Source organism: Xiphophorus hellerii, chromosome 18, assembly GCF_003331165.1.
Source record: "Xiphophorus hellerii strain 12219 chromosome 18, Xiphophorus_hellerii-4.1, whole genome shotgun sequence".
Classification (NCBI taxonomy): Eukaryota; Metazoa; Chordata; class Actinopteri; order Cyprinodontiformes; family Poeciliidae; genus Xiphophorus; species Xiphophorus hellerii.
The window spans coordinates 15,935,262-15,958,259 of NC_045689.1; the positions used below are offsets into that span (position 1 = coordinate 15,935,262).

The window sequence follows — 22,998 nt, forward strand, 5'->3', positions numbered from 1 at the left end:
TTCCGCCGCCATTGCGGATTTCAGAGAGAAGATCAGCCGTAGCTGCCGCTATCCATCGATGCTGTGCAGAAAGCATACACAAAAGGAAGACAAATTTAACATTTTCACGAGTATCAGATTTCGGAAACACAACTAAAAACACGTCATATTGATTTTCCTTCTCGCCGTGCAGCCGTTTTCACTGACTGGCTCCGACCTACACTCTCAGTGAAGAGGTCGTAGCTAGCGCGGTGCTTACTGCCTAGCTAGCTAGCTGTACGGCTAGAATTTCAGGACTCCGGAGAAGCTCAAGAAATCACCATGGCTCAAATCCTGCCTATTCGCTTCCAGGAGCACCTGCAGGTATGCGAAGAAACGTTACAGCTTCACAATTCCCAGCGTTTTCATTACTTGTCTGTTTTTTTTCTTCTGTATAATAACCGTTTGACAGTTTGCTAGACGAGCTAACGTCAATACCCGCAGCAAATGAATGACCTCCCCTCCCCCTTTTAGCCAACTGGTATCTTCATTCATCAGTCTTGTGCTTGTGAACTCGAGTTAAAACGCTTCTCTCTACCAGAAACATTTCTTTCTGCCACTCTTTTATAGGCATGTTAAACAATTCTTCATTTTTTTTTTCTGTAACGGTTGCCGTGCGCGTAGCTTAATTAGTTGAGCTGCTAGCTTTTGCGTTAGCGCCTGAACCGTTAGTTAGCGGATCGTGTGGGATGTTGAGAGTGATTTAATTATAACGGCGCCGGAGTATTAAAGTTACCGTTCAGGCACCATCGCGCATTGTGCTTAGAAGAGCTGTCATAAATACGTTTGTAACACGTTGCTACAGTCACAATGACCTTCTGATGAAGAGAAGCGGGTTATTAAAGCCCGATCAGCTGCAGTTTGACAGGACCTATTGCCATGTAACGTCATACACAGAGCGTTGTGTCACGACTAGCGATTTGCGTTGCACGTTTTGTCTAAATGACGTTTCTGACTAAATGTAGTGTCCTCAATTTGTCGTGTGAGGCAAAATAGCGACTCCATCAATGAGGCATCTGATTTTTTCTCACCCATTTAGATTTGACTAAAGCCCCGTAGATATGACTGCAGTACAATTCAATCACTTCTGCTGGATTATTGAATTTGTATAGGAACTCCGACTGAGATTATATTTCTTTCGCATATCTAAATAGAAATTTAGTTTGGTTTTTAAAACCGCTTATTTGTGTAATTTTCCTGATTGTTACAATCCTATACATGGTACATAATGTTCTGTATTTAACTTTATGGTCACATTTTCCAGTGGTATGGCAGAGGTTTAAGAAAATTTGCCACACCCAGAAGTGCAAACCTTATGCTAAAAGTTCAAAATTTGATTTTTAGATGAGGAACAACTAGTGAGGATTAAATTCCTTTTATTTGCTTTGCACTCTAAGCAATAACTCAAAACATATATTGCTAAAAAAAAAAATCCCTAAAACTGATGGTTGTGTGACACTCAACTCAAAACTTTGAATGTATAGCATAATGATGCCAAATTTGAGGCTGTTAGTTTTCATACTTAACCCAAGAATAAACATAACATCAAAATGTCTGCCATCATTGAGCAGCCTTAATCAATAACCTTATAAAATGTTTTGTTTCCCTCTAATTTCATTTTAATGTTTAAGTAAAGCTTGTGAAAAGTTACCAGTGACTTATCTCCAATTATTTATTTTAAAATATAGCATTATGTAAAATAAAATAATACTTTTTGAAAGACAAAAAAGTTATGAGCACAAAATCCACACTGCATTTCATCAATATTATTGTGGTTGGCAGATGACTTGTGTTCATAAGTAACAAGGTTATTCGTTATTTATTTCTTGCACACATTGAGTACTGTGAGTATATATCAAGTGTCCAAGTCTTCAGAATCCCTGGTATAGTATCTAATGAACGTAATTGGGAAATTTTTACTTGATCGGCTTTGACTGGTGATCAGAATATAAAAACTACGGTACATCAACAAACGGGGTCTTTATTTCATCTACAGGGATTGGGGAACACTTAACTGCATTTTCAGCTCTTTCCTCAATGTACTTGATTTACTGAAATGAATTACTTCAACAGCTTGTCAACAAGTTGAGCAAGAACCTGCCAATTGCTGACCAATTTGAGTCAGATTTGTTGCAGCTGGAGGGATAGAGTTAGGAGCTGGTGCTTTAATGCACTTCACTCTGAGTTTATTCAAAATGAGGCAGAAACCTGCTCTTTGATGCATCAATGGAGTCATCTTGTAATTAGTGATGAACCCATCAGGCATTCTGATGGGTTCAGAAAGCCTGAACCCATGGCTGATACCACTTTCTGATATTTTCTAAGGACTGTTATACGTGGAATAAAAATGTGCTGCATGTTGCACAACAAAAAAGGATATAATAACAAGGTTGTCATCATTTATTTATATAAAGGAGATGTCCCTAATCTTTATGTTTTTCTGTTGTTATGGTTTTTACTCGAACTTGTTCAGATATTGGGAAACAGTTTTGCTAAATTTGCTGTCTTGGGGGGGAAAAAAATCACAATTTCAGTATTTGATTTGATGATCTCTGGCTGATTGAGTTGTGCGTCTGTACTTGTAGTCTCTCATTTCCTTGATGAATTCTAAGCAATTAGTCCTAGGAAGGAACCAGCATTTCTCCTTCCTGGGTTGCTTGTACATTATATGTAAAGTATTTATTTTTAAGCATTTTTAAAAAATTTAGTTATAATATAAATAATGTCCATAATGTGGGTCTTGCAACTCATGGATGATCTTTTACATCTCTTTCTCTAGAAATGTAAAAGACTGTGTTGGTGGTGCTGCTTAAACAGTTTTCATGTTTCTGTGACAGCTCCAGAACTTGGGGATCAACCCAGCCAACATTGGCTTCAGCACTCTCACCATGGAGTCTGACAAGTTCATCTGCGTGAGGGAGAAAGTGGGTGAGCAGGCCCAGGTTGTCATCATTGACATGGCCGATCCTAACAACCCCATCCGCCGGCCCATCTCTGCTGACAGCGCCATCATGAATCCTGCCAGCAAAGTTATCGCACTTAAAGGTAAGCGATCGCTTGAATCCTTGTCGTATGGTTAGGACATAGAGAGTGTGTTAGTTTTTTTATTTTTATTTTTTAAAACATTGTCCAAAAAAGTACGCAAGTTAAGATTTGGCCGGTCAAATTTCTTGCTATTTTCTTGTCTAAGTCATGGGATCATTTGTGTAAATTAACTTTGTGTTGTCAGTTACGTAGCTTTCACATTCTGCTTTTCATTTTGATGTTCATAAGTAGATCATTTCCATCTTTGTTTGTCAACAACTGCAGTGTAGTGTTACCAATTCAAATGTAAAGTACTATTAGGAAAAGTAGCAGTAGAAATAGTAAAATGTCATGCTGTCATAAATGCTTTGTCTGTTTTGCTTGTTTTTGCTCTTTTTTTCATTTCTTACTGCTCTCTTATGTTTGCAGACGGTGAGTTGAATTTTACATATCCCGAGTTGTCAAAGTGTTCCTGTATGCACTGTCTTAAAATGTTTGCACTTTGCTGATTGTAATTTAATCAAGTGCTTGAGATAACTAAATAAACCCTGCAGAAGCAGAGGTTATCAAAATGGCTTTAAATTTGCCATCGTCTTTTTTTTGTAATGTGTGTTTGTACATTTGATACAATATACATATATTTTAGTCTACATCTTATTTTCCACAACATACTGTACAGCATATTTTTAAGTTTTCTGTTTTGTACAGTATGTAAATACGCATTTTAGGGTTTATTTAAACCTTTTAAAGACTGCAAAATATTTTTGCCTGCATGGTATTTTGAGTTTGTTTATTTGATGTGGGATAGAAATCTTTGAGTAACTGCATCTGGGCTGGTGTTGAACATGTTAAAGCTGATTTACAGATAGGAAAACACCTTTAATTGTACCTGTGCCTGCATCCGTGGTGAAAAACAAAACAAGCTGTAGCGTTCAGTAAAATTGCTCCCGTTATCAATCAAATATAAAAAATACTCAGCGATATAGTATAATCATGTCCTTGCTTCTGTGATTTTTTTTTCTTCTTTCCAATAGTAATTTTTCCACTAGGTTATAAAAATTACAACTATGGTTCCACCACTATTACAGGCTTTACACTAGTACTGTGATTTTTGTATGATTTCACCCACTTACTGATGTTCGAGGCTCTGCAGTCTCACTAACCAGTTCTTCCTGGCAGCTAAAGAATATTTTTGCAAAAGAGTTTCTGCAGTTCAGCCTTAATTAGGGACGGGTGAAATGAACTTAAATATTTTTCTTGATTTTATTATTGCAAATTTAAAATTGGTATCTCTTTTTGCAGTAGATTATAAACCAGAAACACACACAATGCTCTTAAAAGTAAAACTGCCTCTATTTTCCTCCACATTAGATTGTTTAAGTGATTTGATAGTGTTATTATTGCTTTCTTTATGTTAAACAACATGTTAACAATTTGACCTGCATTTAATGCTGTTTCAGCTAGTTTTACAGACAGAATTGACAAAAGTCATTCTGCTTTTTCACAGCAGCACTTTGCTTTGAACATCATAAAATTCATTGACTAGTGTTTCAGCAGCTCTCAAATGTTTTGATAGAACTATGGATAGAACAGGTGAGATGATTCAGGCAAAATGGGAGCTGAACCAGGCGCTCTGTCATGATGAGCTTTATTGTACAGGAGGAAATTATGAAGATTAAAGGAAAACATTGATTCATTAGAGCAACAAAATATTGTGCACAGCCTGTGATGAAGCTTGGCAAGCTGGGAACACCAAAAATTGGCATTGATCTAAAAAGAATGTACAAGCACTGCTCATTCAGAGCTAGGCTGATGGTTAAATTTGAATAGATTGATAATATCAGTACTTCATTATCCATTTTGGATTACTTATTTAGGATAGCCGCTGCTAATAACTGATATTTGCTCCACATAACTCAATAAACAGACACTTTCCTCCAACAAGATTGAACTGGAGGAAATAAAAATGGGTTTGAGTGCATCTGTCCAGCATCCTCCTCGTTATCACATCTGTTTGTCTTTGTGCTTCTTCCTAATCTGCATTCACACCCAGCCTAAATGAATCCACTCTATGTTCCTAAATGCATCTTAAATGCTGTTGAAGCTCTAACATACCCAAAGGTTCATTCTTCTGGGTGATGATAGAAGTTGAAGATTTGACATGAAGTCTTCAGTTTAACTTTCAAAGGCCATCATGTTTATTTCTGGAGACAGCATTTTATAAAATATACCTGGCTTTGCATTAAAAGGCAAGAGAGAAAAAAATATACACCTAAACAATGTGTCTGCCACAGTATCAACAAAACATTACAGTTACATTAGTACACACTGGGTACAAATTATGGAGAAGAAAATTATATTTTGGCTATTAAAATCTACAAGACACTCCAATTGAAGCATTGTATTATATTTATTTTGAGGCTGAAACATTTTAAGAACAATCATCTGAAAAACTTATCTTATTACTTGTGATGAATGCAAGTGCATCACAAACAAAAGGATCCACGTGGCCTGTAACATATGTCCTCATTTTACAACCCAGTTTTGCCGTTATGGTAACGTAGCTCCATATTTCAGCTGCGTTGTCATCCCCCTTATAGAATTCCTACGTAGCAAAGTGGCAAAGAAATATGACATGGGACTGCATTTAAGAGCAGAACCTCCTTTTTAGCAGAGCCGTTAATTGCGACTTTAACAAATAAATTTGACATGAAGAGGTTTTGGCATCTAGCGTGATTGAATGCAGATCCATATTAGTGGCTGCCTTTGTTTTGGCCTTTTTGTTTTACTGCTGTTTCTGGCTATTTTTTTATTTAATGGCCCGTTTTTGTAAGTCAAGTCCCTGATTTCCAACACTTATCCAGCAACTGGAGTAGGTATGCCTCAATGGTAGGTTTAATCCAAAAGTTTGCTTTGGCTTGTGCGTTGTCGTACCTTTAGTCATAACCCTTGTTTGAAGTAAATATTTGAAATGGTGTCGGATGGTCACGGCATTCATTTCTGTCACCTTTTCTCTCGATGTTTTCAGCTGCAAAGACCCTGCAGATCTTTAACATTGAGATGAAAAGCAAGATGAAGGCTCACACCATGACAGACGATGTGACTTTCTGGAAGTGGATCTCTCTCAACACCGTTGCCCTGGTCACAGACAACGCCGTGTACCACTGGAGCATGGAAGGCGATTCTCAACCAATCAAAGTGTTTGACCGTCACTCGAGCCTGGCAGGCTGCCAGATCATCAACTACCGTACTGATGCCAAACAGAAGTGGTTGCTCCTCATTGGTATCTCAGCTCAGGTAGAATCACTAGAGGTGCACTTTAATAATAAATGAGTCTAGAAGTGACAGTGAGATATATTGTTTTTCTTTTCTTTCCTCCTTCAGCAAAACCGTGTTGTTGGTGCCATGCAGTTGTACTCTGTGGACAGGAAAGTCTCCCAGCCTATTGAAGGCCATGCTGCTGGCTTTGCACAATTTAAGATGGAGGGCAACACCGAAGAATCAACTCTATTCTGCTTTGCTGTGCGGGGGCAAGCAGGAGGAAAAGTATGATTTAGCAACGCCGCGAAGCCTCTCACTCACGGCTGCATAGATTAAGAGATCCCAGCTGACTTCATCCAGATTCCAATTTACATGTACTTAATTGAAAACCTGAAGCTTAATACAAACCCACATTGGCTGACTTTATCTTCTTTTGTCTTAATTTCTTTTTGACTTCCAGCTTCATATTATTGAAGTTGGAACCCCGCCAAGTGGAAACCAACCATTCCCCAAAAAAGCCGTGGATGTTTTCTTTCCTCCGGAAGCCCAGAATGACTTCCCTGTTGCTATGCAGGTACAATGCTTCCATATGTTGTTGACCATTAGAATGCAGTTTTGTTCAGTTTATTTATAAATCACCAATTCATAACAAATGTTAACTTAAGGAAGTGCTTTGGTTTCAATTTGTGCAGTTCTTTTCAGTCCAAATTTAATTTTGCGCCACCATATAATGCTAATTATAAAGGAAATCCAGACAGTGCCTGAGCAAGCTTGTGACATTAAAGAAGTCAGGATTTGTTGAGAATACTAGGACTCTGATTGGCTACTGTTTCCCAGTCATCGTTCTTTTGGATCACCATAGAAATGAACCATTTCTCTGGGAGTCTGGCTTCCAGCTGGTGGTTGCTAGCGCTACCTGAACTTTCACATTTAGATGCTAGCTGCATGTATGACCCCTTTCTCTCTTTCTGCACGTCTAGATCAGCTCCAAGCAAGATGTCGTTTTTCTCATCACAAAGTATGGCTACATCCACCTGTATGATCTGGAGACCGGAACTTGCATCTACATGAACCGGATCAGCGGGGAGACCATTTTCGTCACTGCCCCACATGAACCCACTGCTGGGATCATTGGAGTTAACAGGAAAGGACAGGTACATTTTCAGCTGATAAACTTGATTTATTTATCTGTGTTTATCAAATCGGTACTAGAGATCAAACATTAAAACCAACTCCAAATTATAGATGTTAAACAGCTAACTATTCATTTTTAAACTGGCTCTTGTCTCGCGCTCGACAGGCATGCTTGAACTACACTCTTGCTTGTTGGGGTGTGTGTATTAGTCCTGACATTTGTTGGTGATTCATTTTCCCTGTGGTATGTTAGCTTACTGCCTATCAGCTTGGGTCCTTGGGTGCGACCTTGATTGAGTAAATCTGTGTGAAAATATCTCGCTGCAGCAGCATTTTTACTTTTGGGCAGCCTGTGACAGCCACAGCAGGGAGGCAAAGCTTGGCTAGGCAAGCTGCACAACCTAATCCCGTTGTTTGTCTTGGCTCGCACCTGCAGGTCCTACACTCACTGCTCAGAGTGTTGCACATGCCTACAGTGACAGATATTTTAGCACTATGCATAAATACAAGAACATATTTTAAATTTTTGGTTCAAGTTATGTTGATTTTTTGTTTCTTTCAAAAAATAATGTAATCCAGTAATTAAATCAAAATCAATTCAGTACTTACGTGCAACATTGCTTAACTACAGTTGTTTATTTTTGTTTGTTTTTTTATTTTATTTTATTTTTTTAGAACAATTTTAGTTGTTGTTTTTTTTTTTTTTGTATTTTATGGTTTGATATTTTTGAATGTAAGCAAATTAAATTCACACATTCTTTTACATCAAATGTAAAAAAAAAAGATGAAGCGGCATCAAAACCTTTGATGATGTGTGTCTTTGTTTCATCAGATATAGTGTGTTAATGATTTTTTTTTCTTCCCCAGGTACTTTCGGTGTGTGTGGAGGAGGAAAATATAATTCCCTACATCACCAACGTGCTCCAGAACCCAGACCTGGCTCTACGCATGGCTGTACGCAACAACCTTGCTGGTGCTGAGGAACTATTTGCTCGCAAGTTTAACACCCTGTTTGCTGCAGGAAATTACTCAGAAGCAGCCAAGGTGGCAGCCAATGCTCCTAAGGTACTTCTGCGTGCCAATGTGCACACACACAACATCACATAAATGCTCCGTTTATAGTTACATTTCTTATACAAACAAAGGAAGAGATTTATGATCAGACTTAATGCTGTGAAATTCTTTTTGTAGTTTTATATACATTTTTTATATTTGATGATCAAGATGGATTGTCCTTTTTCTGCTTCAGGGCATCCTGCGGACTCCAGATACCATTCGGAGGTTCCAAAGTGTTCCAGCACAACCGGGCCAGACTTCTCCTTTGCTCCAGTACTTTGGCATCCTGCTGGACCAAGGCCAGCTCAATAAGTTTGAGTCTCTGGAGCTCTGCAGGCCTGTTCTTCAGCAGGGCCGCAAGCAGCTACTGGAGAAATGGCTGAAGGAGGATAAGGTAGATGCATTTCCTTACCAACAGTCAAGCTGTACTTAAAACCTCTTGAAAAGTCAATTGTCTCCAGGTGATTTTCTCACTGTATGTTGTTTGAGGATGTGTCTGTCACTGTCAGCCAAGTTCACTTTTTTGGATTATTGAACTGTAAAAACCAAATTTCAGTTTTCTTTTTCTTTTGATGTAATGACTTTAGGTCTCACATTTTGTGTGATGTTAATTTGCTTTGTTTCCAGCTGGAATGTTCTGAGGAGCTCGGAGACCTGGTGAAGTCTGTTGATCCCACTCTGGCCCTCAGTGTGTATCTCAGAGCAAACGTCCCCAATAAAGTCATTCAGTGCTTTGCAGAGACTGGACAGTTTCAGAAGATTGTTCTTTATGCCAAGAAGGTGTGTGATGGAGAATGTTTATGTATTCTATGTTTGTTGGTGACCCAGGAAAACTTATTGAGGAGTTTGGGTTTTAGCTTGGCTTAACTAATGTTCAGATAAAGGATTATGAGTTGGTTAAACCAAAGGAATAATCTGTGGGTCCTGCAGGTGGGCTACACACCAGACTGGATCTTCTTGTTGAGGAACGTTATGCGGATCAGTCCAGAGCAAGGTCTCCAGTTCTCCCAGATGCTGGTGCAGGATGAGGAACCTCTTGCTGATATTACACAGGTACTACATATGTGTCGGCTGTTTAACAGTACAGTTATGTTACTTATTTTACGTTAAAAAAAAACATTTACGAACATGATTAAACATGTACATGATTGTGTTTCTCCAGATTGTTGACGTATTTATGGAGTACAACCTGATCCAGCAGTGCACCTCATTCTTACTAGATGCTCTAAAAAACAACAGACCCATGGAAGGACCACTGCAGACACGTTTACTGGAAATGAACTTGGTTCATGCTCCACAGGTAGATGCAAATAACCAGATCTTTGATTCAGAGTTGCCAATGATTGTGGTTTAACAATTACAAGTAATGGTTGAGGGGTTCTAATTTCAGAATTAAATACTGACGTAGTGAACAACAAAGGGTTAGTAATGTAAAATCAGTGATTGCCCTCCAAGCCCTGAGATACAAAGTGCTACAAGCACTGAGAATGGTAGCAGGAACCAACCTGTTTAAAGCATCTAATGACGATTTATTTTTCATGTGTCATATCCTTTAGGTGGCAGACGCCATCCTTGGCAATCAGATGTTCACCCACTATGACCGCGCCCATGTGGCACAGCTGTGTGAGAAGGCTGGCCTCCTGCAGAGGGCACTGGAGCATTACACAGACCTGTATGACATAAAGCGAGCCGTGGTGCACACACACCTTCTCAACCCAGAGGTATCAAACTGAAATAAACTCCTAAAATTACAATTAAAACACCTGACTGACTGATGAGGAGTTTAGCTAGGTTGCCAGGAGTGTAGTTGTATCTGCTGCATGTTTTCTGATCGTTTCTGCAGTGGTTGGTGAATTTCTTCGGCTCCCTCTCAGTGGAGGACTCCTTGGAGTGTCTGAGAGCCATGCTGTCAGCCAACATCCGCCAGAACCTGCAGATCTGTGTGCAGGTGGCTTCAAAATACCATGAACAGCTCAGTACTCAGTCCCTCACTGAGCTGTTTGAGTCATTCAAGAGCTTTGAAGGTGAGTTGAAAATATGTTTCAAACTTGGATATAAGGTGGAGATTGGTTGCTGTTGCAAAAATTATTTTATCTTTCCAAAGTGTTTGTGAAAACTTATCATTTTTTCCCCATCTTTTTTACAGGATTATTCTACTTCCTGGGTTCTATAGTGAACTTTAGTCAAGATCCAGAGGTCCACTTCAAATATATTCAAGCTGCCTGCAAAACCGGCCAGATTAAAGAGGTGGAGAGAATCTGTCGAGAGAGTAACTGCTATGACCCGGAACGGGTGAAGAACTTCCTGAAGGTTAGAAATGAGCAATGTAGAACTTTTACCCTACTGTAAAGTTTTTTTATTCCATATTTGATCAAAATACAAGTTTTTATGGCCAATAATGCTTGTATTTTTTTGTCCAACAGGAGGCCAAACTTACTGACCAGCTTCCTTTAATCATTGTATGTGACCGCTTTGATTTTGTCCATGACCTGGTCCTCTACCTGTATCGCAACAGCCTTCAGAAATACATCGAGATCTACGTTCAGAAGGTACTTTTCCTCTCTTACAGACAGCTGTTCTAATGTCATTGTGGTTGTGCTTTTCTTATTTTTGCATAAACACGATGATTTCTTGATTATTTGCTCCAGGTGAACCCAAGTCGTCTGCCGGTGGTCATCGGAGGTTTGTTGGACGTGGACTGTGCTGAGGATGTGATTAAGAACCTGATCATGGTGGTTAGGGGGCAGTTTTCCACAGATGAACTTGTTGCTGAAGTAGAGAAAAGAAATCGGTAAGAATGAAACTACCTTAGAAGTGGAACCTATTATCACACTGTTATGTGATGTACCTCAGAGTGTTATTGTCTTGTCCCTAAATCACTGTTTTATTCTCTCTGCAGTCTGAAGTTGCTGCTGCCCTGGTTGGAGGCTCGTATCCATGAAGGCTGCGAGGAACCTGCTACCCACAATGCTTTGGCCAAAATATACATCGACAGCAACAACAACCCTGAGCGCTTTCTAAAGGAGAACCCTTTTTACGACAGCCGTGTTGTGGGCAAATACTGCGAGAAAAGAGACCCCCACCTGGCCTGCGTGGCTTACGAGAGAGGACAGTGTGACCAAGAACTCATTCATGTGAGCTACAAATAAGAAGCTGTTATGGAATAAGTTTAATTTCTTACAGCTGAAATGATTGGGTAGGGGCATAAATGTGGAATACTTTCATGTTTACATGATTTGTTTCTACTGTATATATTCCAGGTGTGCAATGAAAACTCGCTGTTCAAGAGTCTGTCCCGCTACCTTGTACGACGCAAGAACCCTGAGCTGTGGGCGAGTGTCCTCCTGGAGACCAACAACTACAGAAGACCCCTTATTGACCAGGTCTGACCAGCTTGTGTCTCTAATACCAAAGCTAGGCTAAGCTAATATATAAATTCAATATGCTGCAACCTTCAATTGTGATACAGTTCAGGATGAGCAGTCTAAATTCAGAAATACCATCACAGCCTTTGTATTTTAACAACACATAAATTAAACACCTACAAAACAAGATCCAAGTTCAAAAGAAAGTGACAAAATGAAATTATTAGAATATTTTCTAATATTTTGGTTTCCACACAAATGTTTTAAAATTCCAAACTGTGGTTTTAAACAATCTTAAATCTGTGAAGAATAACTTAGTCTGTGTATGCAAATCTATATATTTCGACTGTCGTGCTTTTCTCAATCTAAGGTGCTGCTAAGGCCAGAAGATCGTTGAAACTGTCATTGAAGTGTTTTATTCAAAATAATACATGATTTCAGATCTGATTGGTCTAAGCGGTTTAGATTTTTACTTAAAATTAATTATAGACTCATGAAGTTCAGGCTCATTAAAAAATAAAAATAACTTTGAAAAACACCTTTGGTTAAAGTCCAATAGGAAGCTCTGAAATATTAACTTTAGCACCTTTAGCTTCACTTCATGGAACTTCATGAAACGGCTCCCTTAACCACCTTCTGGAAAAAAGGTGAATTAAGTAACGTTATCTGCTCTGTTTCAGTTTGGACTAATAGTGTTTCAACTCTGTGCATAACAAGTGTAACCAAAGGGAGGCATACTTTTGATTTCTATATTAACACAAACAACTGACTGACCAAATTATCTTCAGCCGTTGAGGATAAAGCGAGCTGTTCCTCTTCTGTAGGTGGTCCAGACAGCATTATCAGAGACTCAGGATCCAGAGGAAGTATCCGTCACAGTGAAGGCTTTCATGACGGCCGACCTGCCCAATGAACTCATTGAGCTGCTGGAAAAGATTGTGCTGGACAATTCTGTCTTCAGTGAGCACAGGTGATGCATTGGCCACCTCCAGAAACCCGAACAAACCCCAGTGTGACTTTTTAGCCGATTTTGTTTCAATTTTTTTCAAGCAAGTTACTCAGATATCGTTCTTGCTTTCTCTATGGACTTTCATAATCCATATTAATTTTGTCAGTTGAGAAAATAAACAGTGGCATTTATGTAATTTATAACCTGTTAAATGTGTTGCTCTTTTCAGAAACCTGCAGAACCTGCTCATTCTGACGGCCATTAAAGCTGACAGAACTCGTGTTATGGAGTACATTAATCGCCTTGACAACTACGATGCCCCAGACATAGCAAATATTGCCATCAGCAACGAGCTGTTTGAGGAGGCCTTTGCAATTTTCAGGAAGTTTGACGTCAACACCTCTGCTGTTCAGGTGAGGGCCATGTGCTCCACTGTTATGTGCTTCCAATCTACTTCTGGTTTTATTTTCTGTCTTATTTTAATTCTAGTCTTCACAGTAATAACCTTATTTTAAGCTTTTTCTTTGATTTTCTTCCTTTGTAGGTTCTGATTGAGCACATCGGAAACTTAGACAGAGCATATGAATTTGCCGAGCGTTGCAATGAGCCTCCAGTGTGGAGTCAGCTGGCCAAGGCCCAGTTGCAGAAGGGAATGGTCAAGGAAGCCATCGACTCCTACATCAAGGCTGACGACCCGTCTGCTTACATGGAGGTGGGACAGGCTGCAGCCCAAAGTGGTGAGACCGCCTCTACCTGGTCATCTCTTATTTTAAAACATTTTCCCTGTTTTATTTGAAATTCCTGATGTTTGGTAAAATATAATCGATGGTTGTGTGCAGGAAACTGGGAGGATCTGGTAAAGTTCTTGCAGATGGCTCGTAAGAAGGCTCGGGAGTCGTATGTTGAGACGGAGCTGATCTTTGCTTTGGCCAAAACCAATCGTCTGGCAGAGCTGGAAGAGTTCATCAACGGTCCCAACAACGCTCACATTCAGCAAGTAGGTCCTGGGAGCTCACTCACATCTAGAGCAGCTAGAGGCGTCCGTTCTGGGTTAACCTCCTGTTTCTTTTTGTTAAGGTGGGCGATCGTTGTTATGACGACAAGATGTACGAAGCGGCCAAGCTGCTTTACAACAACGTCTCCAACTTTGGCCGTCTGGCCTCCACGTTGGTGCATTTGGGAGAATACCAGGCAGCCGTAGATGGAGCGCGCAAAGCCAACAGCACCCGCACCTGGAAGGAGGTGATGAAACTGATTCATTTTATTATTTCGTATTGCAATATATTTATTGGCTTACATGTGTGAAGTAAATTTTTCTGCTCCTCCAGGTGTGTTTTGCCTGTGTAGATGGGAAGGAGTTCCGTCTTGCCCAGATGTGCGGTCTGCACATCGTCGTCCATGCCGACGAGCTGGAGGAACTAATCAACTACTACCAGGTATTGTTTCAGTCAAATATGAAAAAAAGATTTTATGCTTTGAATTTCAATTTGATTTCCGAAAGTAGGCATGAATTAATTTTATGGAAATTACCATGGCCTTTTCATCGGACAAAACATATCTGCTATGAGAGCAAATGGCTAAAATTTATTTTTTAGTGTCAACGCGAGTCCTTGCTTGGTGTCCTTCATTCCCTCTGTGTCTCTTGCAGGACCGCGGTTACTTTGAGGAGCTGATCACCATGCTTGAAGCCGCTCTGGGTCTGGAACGCGCCCACATGGGAATGTTCACTGAGCTGGCCATCCTCTATTCCAAGTTTAAGCCACAGAAAATGAGGGAACACCTGGAGCTCTTCTGGTCCCGCGTCAACATTCCTAAAGTAAGTGGTTGATTTTTTTTATCAGTCACTCAGCAGTAAAGCGACTCATTTTAAGCAAATATGCATAAACTGGGAAATAAAAACAATTCTACTGATTTCAAATGTGAGTTAATGAAATTACATTTGCGTGTGTTTCAGGTTCTCAGGGCAGCTGAGCAGGCCCACCTCTGGGCTGAGCTGGTGTTCCTCTATGACAAGTATGAGGAATATGACAACGCCATCATCACCATGATGAACCATCCAGCTGACGCCTGGAAGGAGGGTCAATTCAAAGATATTGTCACCAAGGTAATGAGGAGAAAAAGAATCAATGGCAACAACAGAGCACAAAAAAAAAAATACTACTGTTGTGGAACGCGCCCACAACAGTTGAGGAAAACAGATCTGTGATGAACTGAACGTCTGCGTCCCATTCCAGGTGGCGAATGTGGAGCTGTACTACAAGGCCATCCAGTTTTATCTGGAGTTCAAGCCGTTGTTACTGAACGACCTGCTCATCGTGCTCTCTCCCCGGTTGGACCACACCCGGGCCGTGAACTTCTTCAGCAAGGTGAAATTATCCCCGAATAAAATCAAATCATCGGACTGATGGCAGCTGAGGATCATTTGAAACGTTGTGCATCGGGGTGCTCATTAACTTTATTTTAAATCTGATTCTGTGTCCAGATGAAGCAGCTGCCTCTCGTTAAAACGTACCTGCGGTCGGTCCAGAATCACAACAACAAGGCAGTAAATGAGGCACTCAACAACCTCTTCATTAATGAGGAAGACTACGCGGTATGACGCGACCTGTTTCAGTGTTTATCATTTTCTGTGCTGCAAGTTTCAACTTTTGAAATATCTTGATATATAATTAAGGACAAAAAAGTTGACACTTTTTTTCATATAACAGACTTAGACTTTGTGAAATGGCTTGATTTTAAACTTTACCCCCATCCTGTGTTTTTATCTTTCAGGCTTTGCGAACATCCATTGACGCGTATGATAACTTCGACAACATCTCACTGGCTCAGAGCCTGGAGAAGCACGAACTGATCGAATTCAGGAGGATTGCTGCTTATCTTTTCAAGGGCAACAACCGCTGGAAGCAGAGCGTCGAGCTCTGCAAGAAGGACAAGCTCTACAAGGTGTGGCACCGTCTCACCGTTTGTGCCTGAAATACAAAATGCCAGATGTGCTCCCTTCCCTTCCCTACGTAAATCCAAATTACAGATGTGGCTTTGTGTTCTCCTCGCAGGACGCCATGCAGTATGCATCAGAGTCCAAAGACACGGAGCTGGCCGAGGAGCTTCTGGCCTGGTTCCTGAACGAAGACAAAAAGGAGTGTTTCGCCGCCTGCCTGTTCACTTGCTACGACCTGCTGAGGCCAGACGTGGTGCTGGAAACCGCCTGGCGACACAACATCATGGACTTCTCCATGCCATACTTCATCCAGGTCATGAGGGAGTATCTATCTAAGGTGGGTTGGCTGGTATGAGCGGTCTCGCACTGATTAGAAACATAAAAAAGCAGAAAACGATGAGTGACATGTAGCCTCTCTCTTTGAATAAAGAGGCTACATGTCACCTACTGAAAGATTTGGAAAAAGTTTTGCAAACTTGCACCATTCCTTTCTTCCTATGAAGACCAGATCTAAAAAGTGTTTGCGAATTCTGTTTGTCAGTAATGTTTTCTCTCCAGTCCTTCAATATTAGCAGCTCTGTTTGTCCTCGCTCCTCTTCCTCTGCTGCTGTCATCATTGTTCCATCATTGATGTCGCATTTTGTTTTTCCATCCATTTGAGCTGCTTTTCCATACAAATGTTTTGCAGAGGAGATTCAGAACTACTTCATAGCTCTGTTGCAAGTCAGAAATACAAGCTGTTGTCTTCATAACAAGTAGCAGACTTAAGGGAAGAATTTCTGAAAAACTTTCAGCCAAAGTTAGTTGTAAGATTCTTTTTTAACAGTTTATGGTTAAGACTAATTTTGTAGCATTATTTTAATAGCATAATCTATCTGCACCCCCTTGCAGTTAATCCATCTAGTTTTGCATTTGCCTAAAATGCAAAGTGAGCAATTTCTGCACCATAAAAATCTCAAGTCTGCATTTGTATCAAAAGTGGCGTTAATTACCCACATCGCTCGGAGGGTTTGTGTGGTTCCCTTAGCGACAAGGCTTCTGTTTGATCTTTTTCTCTTCTGTCAATTTCTGTTTTGGGGAGACTCCCGTTTGTTTTTTTGTCCTCCTTAAGTTGCCTCTCTGAATTTCCTTTCCAGGTTGATGCAATAAAGGAAAAGGTGAAAATCGAATCCATTTTCTAATCATTCTTTTTGACCCCCCTCTCCTTCCTCTGCCATGTCCAGTAGTCTTTAGTTTGCGGGAGTAAAATTAGCAGAAACTGCATGCCCCCTCCTCCTTTCATGTCACTCTGCCGCTTCTGACTGTAATCTCCACTAGACAACCCACCCAACCCACTGTGCTCCGGAGTGGGGCTCTTCACCAACATCTAAGGCTCAGTTTGGAAAGCTGCTGAGTGGTTTCTCAGACTTTTCTAATTCAAATAAAATGAGAATGCTTCCTGGTTGTTAAAAAAGATTAAAATCCAAGAAAAAGAGAAATCTTTTTAGTAATCTATTCCATTGGTATACAATGTGGTTGACCAACACAAGCCTCCTTTCCCCTTTACCCCAACATAAGAATCTGGGTACGCTTTTTCTTGAGTTGAGACATGAGGTCAGGCTGGAGGCAGCACAAGACTTGAAACTACGGCGGAGGTTCACCCTCAAGCAAAACAACCCTAAACATACAGCGAGAGCTACAATTTAATGGTTAAGACCGAAATATATTGATGATTTTAAACTGGCTCAGTCAAAATCTAGACCGAAATTTAAAATAACGTAAGGCAGAATTTAGGAGACCTAATCCCAGACCTGCTGTCTTTTGTGGTTTCGTAAAAAATGGGTCAAGTACTAGAATTGTAAAGCTGGTGCAGAACTGCTTCTAGAGTTGACTCTACAGAGTAATGACTTACTCCGTTCTGAATACAATATATCACTACACTTACAGTTTATGAAGTTTATGGTTGCAACGTGTCTGATGTACAAAAAATGTCAGGGGGGTATGAAGGTTTGTGCAAGGCTCTCTAAATAATACACCAAATATTGGTATTTACTCGTTAGATGTTAGAAAGACTGCTTTATGCTGTCTGTTGACATTTTATAACGCATTTAATTTGTAATCTCAACATCAAACCAATTTGATTTGATCATTTTATTAGTTGCCAGTTTGTGTAGTCTATCAAAAAAAAACACAATTTTGTTTACTGCCAAAATTTTGAGGAGACCTGCAGGCTCCCCAGAATTCTGTGATATTTTTTACGTTTGTTTTTTCTACCACATTTAATTTGTGTTTCTGTGAGCTCAGATGTGCAGCCACACATGGAGACATCTTTCCAAACAGATTCTTGGTGTGAAGAGTTCCTCTCTGGTTGGATCCCTGTCCTGCTGTTGTCAGGTGCTCTCATTCAGAGTCACAGATGGATTCGCTGACTTGTTAACCCCACTCGGCTGCAGTCTGCCATTAGCATCCTAAATTAGTTCATAACTTCAAACAGCTCTTTTTTTTTTTTTCCAAATTTGCTCACGTAAAAGGTTATTTCTTGCTCGCGTACAGCTGTTTGGCTTGGATGCAGCTAATGTGTCTATATGGGATTTAGTCTGCAGCTAAGTTGAAGCCTAATTTCCGTATTGGAGCAGCCACAAAGCGTATTTTTCCAGAGATTTGTTTTCTTTTACTACGTGGACTGCCTAATTTCTCTGTGTTAATAAACAGATTTTAACATAAAATCCAAAATAAGTGGATTAAAAGCACCAAAAAAGTGTGCAGTGTGTGTACACTATGTCTCTTCAAATGACAGTTTACATGTATGATGGCAAGAAAACATGTAATTTGAGTGTGTTGGTTGGGGAAAGAAAAGTAGAACAAGCATGCCCTCCCCTCCCTCTGCCTCCATCACTGTAGCCATCAGCAGCACTCAGACCAGGCTAAAAGATGTCGCCGCTGGCTGTTCCTGCTTCTGGAAACCTTGAATTGGCTGAACAGAGTCATCCCTTCTGCCCCTCCTCCCCCTCCACTTCGCCCTCTTTCACTCTCCTCTCGCTGTAGCTCGCTCTCCCTCTGTCTTTCTCATGCACCCTCAAAGAAGAACAGAACTAAACTGCTGCTTCAGCATGTTTCTCAACCCTTCTCCTGTCAAATGAAACTGCAGCCTGTATTTTCTCAGCATAGTCTGCTTAACCAGATCGGCCGTAGTTGTCTGTGTCGCCGTATGTAGAGAACTGAACCCAAACGCGTTGGAAGAGGCTCTCTTGGGCAGCTTGGTTCTTGTTTTCTTTTGTCCCTTCCCTGCTCGTTTGTTTCTGAACTGTGAAGGAAATACTTTAGGGGAAAGAAATGAATTGGGCGGCCTAAGCAAATTATTTAAATCAACTTCTCATAGCTGTTTTAAATTTTTTTTTGTAATTTTTTTTACATTGACTTGGTTTAAGGTGAAATAATTAAAAGATATCAAGTGTTTTTATATTACAGTATTAATCAGTAACCTTATTATTGATTGGAGTTTGGATTGACTTTTCATTTTATAGTAAATAGAATATTTCAGCAGAAAATGGGGGGTGTTATGTTTCCCTTAATCAAATGTGATAAGGAGTTGGTTCTCTACATACTCATACATGTTCTGGGTGGCTGGATGGTGGGACCATTATTGCCCAGTAGCTCTTTGTCTTTGTCTTTCCTCCTAATTCCCTAACTGTTACCATGGATAGGTGGATGTCCATCTGATAGACGCCTGTAGCCAAGCTCGATTAGAGTAGCCGGTAGCTGTTTAACTCTAGTTAATCCTCATGCCTTATGGAGGGTCTCCAACATATGAGCAAAGTCTGCCGCCGGCAGCCTGTTTTTTATTTATTTATTTATTTAAATCTGGACTGTGTTGATCTTCGCCTGTCAGGAATGGTCCCATCCGTCAGCCAGTGAAATAACCCCGAGGTCAGTTTTTTTTTGTTTTGTTTTTGTTTTCTGTTTTTGTTTTTTTTTTTTACAAACGTGGCGTCTCTGCCTGTGCTCTTCAGGAGCCGATCGCCGACTCTTCAGCTGAAGTCTGACTCGGTAATGTTTTCCTACAGGTGGACAAACTCGAAGCCTCTGAGTCTCTGAGGAAACAGGAGGAGCAGGCCACGGAATCTCAACCCATTGTTTACGGTAATGACAGCTTTAACACTTTAACTGAGGTAGAGTCTCCAGATTCAGGAGCTGCATCCTTCAAAGGCTGCATTTAATGGCCAATTTTGTCACATCAGTGCACCGAAGGCTGTTCCCTCATTCTGTTGATGGAGAAGATTTTAGTTCTTCTAATAATGTAAGAACAGAGTGGAAGCTAGAGTGGAAGAGGAGTAATGGTGCACCAATTGCAATTTTCTGGCCAATCACCGATCTTTAAAAAACCTGACTTGCCGATACTTTTTTTTTTCAGTTTTTTTGTCTGAAAAGTTGATAAATACAGCGACAGATAAGTTAGCAGTAGAGTTGTTAATCGCGAATGTGCAGCTTTAAATATGGTAGCACAAAAATGAAGCTATAAGATATCATTTACCATCTTCATTAGTAAATTATTTAATTAAAACACATTAAATAGTAAGAAAAGGTCATCAGGATTTTGAGCTCAGTTTTTACCAAGGTTGTGTTTAGCGTCGTCACAGTTGCTAGGCGACATGACATGCACCAAGGACAGGCACAGGAATAAATCTGAAGGCAACACAGTCCAGCTTCACAGCCGATCACTTCCATCATTGGCAGTTGGCGAGCGACCCGACCCGACCTGTGTCTGCCAGGTCGGCCGAGTCAGCTGGGTGCAGACTCTGACTTTGGACACACCCATAGTGAAGTCATAACTCTGACAGCAGATTCAGAGTTCCTTTGCAGTCAAGGACAGTGTCGAAAAGTGAGGAGTGTGATTGAGGTATTTCCCATGTCTGAATTAGGATGGACTTTTATCTATCCAGTTGTCTAATTGTTGTTCATTTGTTCGTCTGGCCAACAATCCATTCACCCATTCATCTTTTTGTCCTCAATTTGTGTGTCAGTCCATTTCTATCTTTGCTTTTATTGTTTTGTTGTCTTATGGCTGACATCCGTCTATCCAAAGCCTTTCAGGCTATAACTGCCTATTTTCATGTTTTGCAGGCACACCGCAGCTGATGCTAACAGCAGGGCCCAACATGGCCGTGCCTCCTCAGCAGGCGTATGGCTACGGCTACACGGGGGCACCAGCCTACGGCCAGCCACCACAGCCCAGCTTTGGTTACGGCATGTGAACGCCCGACCTCCCACCCAACACAGTCCGACCTCCCATCTGTCCTCCTTTTTGTTCCTCACCAGCTTCCCATGGTCTTCTACTCACTGCAAGGGCCACAAGCAAGCAACAGCCCACTGTTGTTTCGAGTATTAGTATTTTTTTCCCTTTTTTTTTTGTTTCTTAGATCATCCTGTTACAGGAGAAAATATTCTACAGCACTGAAGGACATTTATTTGTATTGTTTGAAAGTTGTTGGACCACCTGTTTTTTCACATTCCATATTTATAACAACTTATTTAGACTTTTTGTTTTTATGTTTTGTCTCGTTTTTCTATTGGTTTATGAAGAAGTGGACTTGCTAAAGCTCAGCATTGAACCTTTGAAGTAGGTGGAGGAGCATCGGATTTTGCACTCATGAAGAAATTAATGTAGACGAGCTCTTACTTTTGATGTACTGAACATGTGAACAGCCTCCATTGTCTTGTCTGTAAATGCATTTCATTATTGTATATTCTGAGGAGAAAAAAGGTTACATATAATATTAAATATTGCCATTTCAATGGCTATAGCTAGCAACACTAAGTAATGATAGTATATTCTGCACAGGCGTGTAGCTTTATGGAGTTTTAAATGCATACAGACGTATGTCACTGTGTGACTGAGGGTGTGTTAGTGTGTGTAGGAGTGTGTGTGTGTGTGTGTCTGTCTGACCCGAGGGTCTGACCAATAATTTTAAGCCTCCTCCCAGCCTGAACAGGCCTGTTCACTCCATCCTCTTAGATGTTGGCTCTTCTTTGGCTCCATATATTGAGGTGACCTCTTGTGCCGTGTACAGTGCTTGTGTGAGACTGTGTATGTGGAAGAATGAGACCACGGCTACCAAACCCCAGGGTCCCTAATCGTACTGTGTGTGCGTATGTATGTGTGTGTGTATTTACTCCGAACCTTCAGTAAGGTGACCTCTTACTGAGGTCTGTGTATGCCTGATGTTGTGCTGTTTTCCCTCGGTCACCGTTACCTCTTTTTGTTTTTCTTTTGTTTTTTGCGTGTACAGATGTGAACATGACGAACTGAAAGCTTCTAGCTGGAGACTCTACCTATTTGTCCCCCATCCACTCTTCTCTTTGTTTGTCTTTATGGCGAACAAAGAGAGGGGAGAAGGTGGGCGGGTGGACCCCGTGGCGTTCTAATGACGGTTTAATGAAGATCCATAACACTCCTGTAGGTTGTGTGTTTAGATTTAAGATGAAGAAAAAATGGCTCTTTGTCAAGAAGGGTCGTGAGTTGGAGCCTCTTATCACCCTTGATGTACTTAACTTCCTTCCATGCTTTAAGCTGTGTGTGTAAAGTGTCATCCTAACCCCAACATAAGTTTGATTCTTTTCTGTTGTCATGCATAATAGTAGTTAAGGGGATCTGTCATTGATACATGGAAGATTATGACCTAACTGAAAGGGAAGTACTATCCTGAATAAAAATGAAATTAGACTCCAGTTTCCTGTGTGGCATGAAGTAGCAATATGTCGACTTTTCCTGGTAAATGTTACTCTAGAGATGAACAAGATTTTCTCAGCCAAATCCCATTTTAGATCTTGCTTTCTGTAGATTTCAAATGTTGGTTTCACGTACAAAGCCAATTGTGGAACATTGTTTCAATTCAAGAAGTAAATGTAGCAGAAGAAAGGTACTGCAGCTTATAAAGGTTTTAATACAACGGAAATTCCTTTTTATTTTTTTGTCAGTTAAGAAATTTGAAAAAAAACAAAACAGTAAAATAACCACTAAATGAAAAAATAGCTTCAAGTATTAATGTCCTAATTATGTCAAAGGCCAAATAAAATGAGTTGAACTGGTGTTTCTCAGATCTGAGCAGCATTGATATCTCCATATTTTAGTTTGGATCAAAAAACATCTAGTAAACAGGTCTGTAGCTGATGAAGGCTGTGAACAGATAAAAATGTGCCAGACAATTTTAAAATTTTAGAGTAACTAATAACATTTTTTGTGTTTGGAGTAGGCATGCATACTTGTTTGTCAACTG

The 22,998-nt window shown here is 40.4% G+C and overlaps 1 protein-coding gene across 6 annotated transcripts; it reads left to right on the plus strand.

Annotated features, from left to right (window-relative positions):
• The first annotated feature begins 9 nt into the window (after positions 1-9).
• Positions 10-22,450, plus strand: LOC116737363 (clathrin heavy chain 1). 6 transcript variants are annotated; one of them, XM_032590445.1, is made up of 35 exons: positions 10-342; positions 2,856-3,063; positions 3,472-3,474; positions 6,071-6,339; positions 6,427-6,588; positions 6,764-6,877; positions 7,284-7,457; positions 8,305-8,502; positions 8,687-8,887; positions 9,121-9,273; positions 9,424-9,546; positions 9,656-9,793; positions 10,050-10,214; positions 10,337-10,517; positions 10,640-10,803; positions 10,917-11,042; positions 11,142-11,284; positions 11,393-11,627; positions 11,754-11,876; positions 12,683-12,828; positions 13,037-13,220; positions 13,352-13,544; positions 13,647-13,804; positions 13,885-14,049; positions 14,136-14,243; positions 14,456-14,623; positions 14,762-14,911; positions 15,042-15,173; positions 15,290-15,400; positions 15,580-15,750; positions 15,861-16,082; positions 16,882-16,902; positions 19,614-19,651; positions 19,789-19,864; positions 20,846-22,450. In XM_032590445.1, exons 1-34 carry the CDS (start codon positions 301-303, stop codon positions 19,817-19,819), a joined length of 4,920 nt encoding a protein of 1,639 aa, XP_032446336.1. In that variant the 5' UTR covers positions 10-300; the 3' UTR covers positions 19,820-19,864; positions 20,846-22,450. The 6 variants fall into 6 exon arrangements, with proteins under 6 accessions (XP_032446336.1, XP_032446337.1, XP_032446332.1 ...); XM_032590441.1 differs by lacking the exon at positions 19,614-19,651 and having other exon boundaries at positions 11-342; XM_032590442.1 differs by lacking the exons at positions 3,472-3,474; positions 19,614-19,651 and having other exon boundaries at positions 11-342.
• The last annotated feature ends 548 nt before the right edge of the window (positions 22,451-22,998 follow it).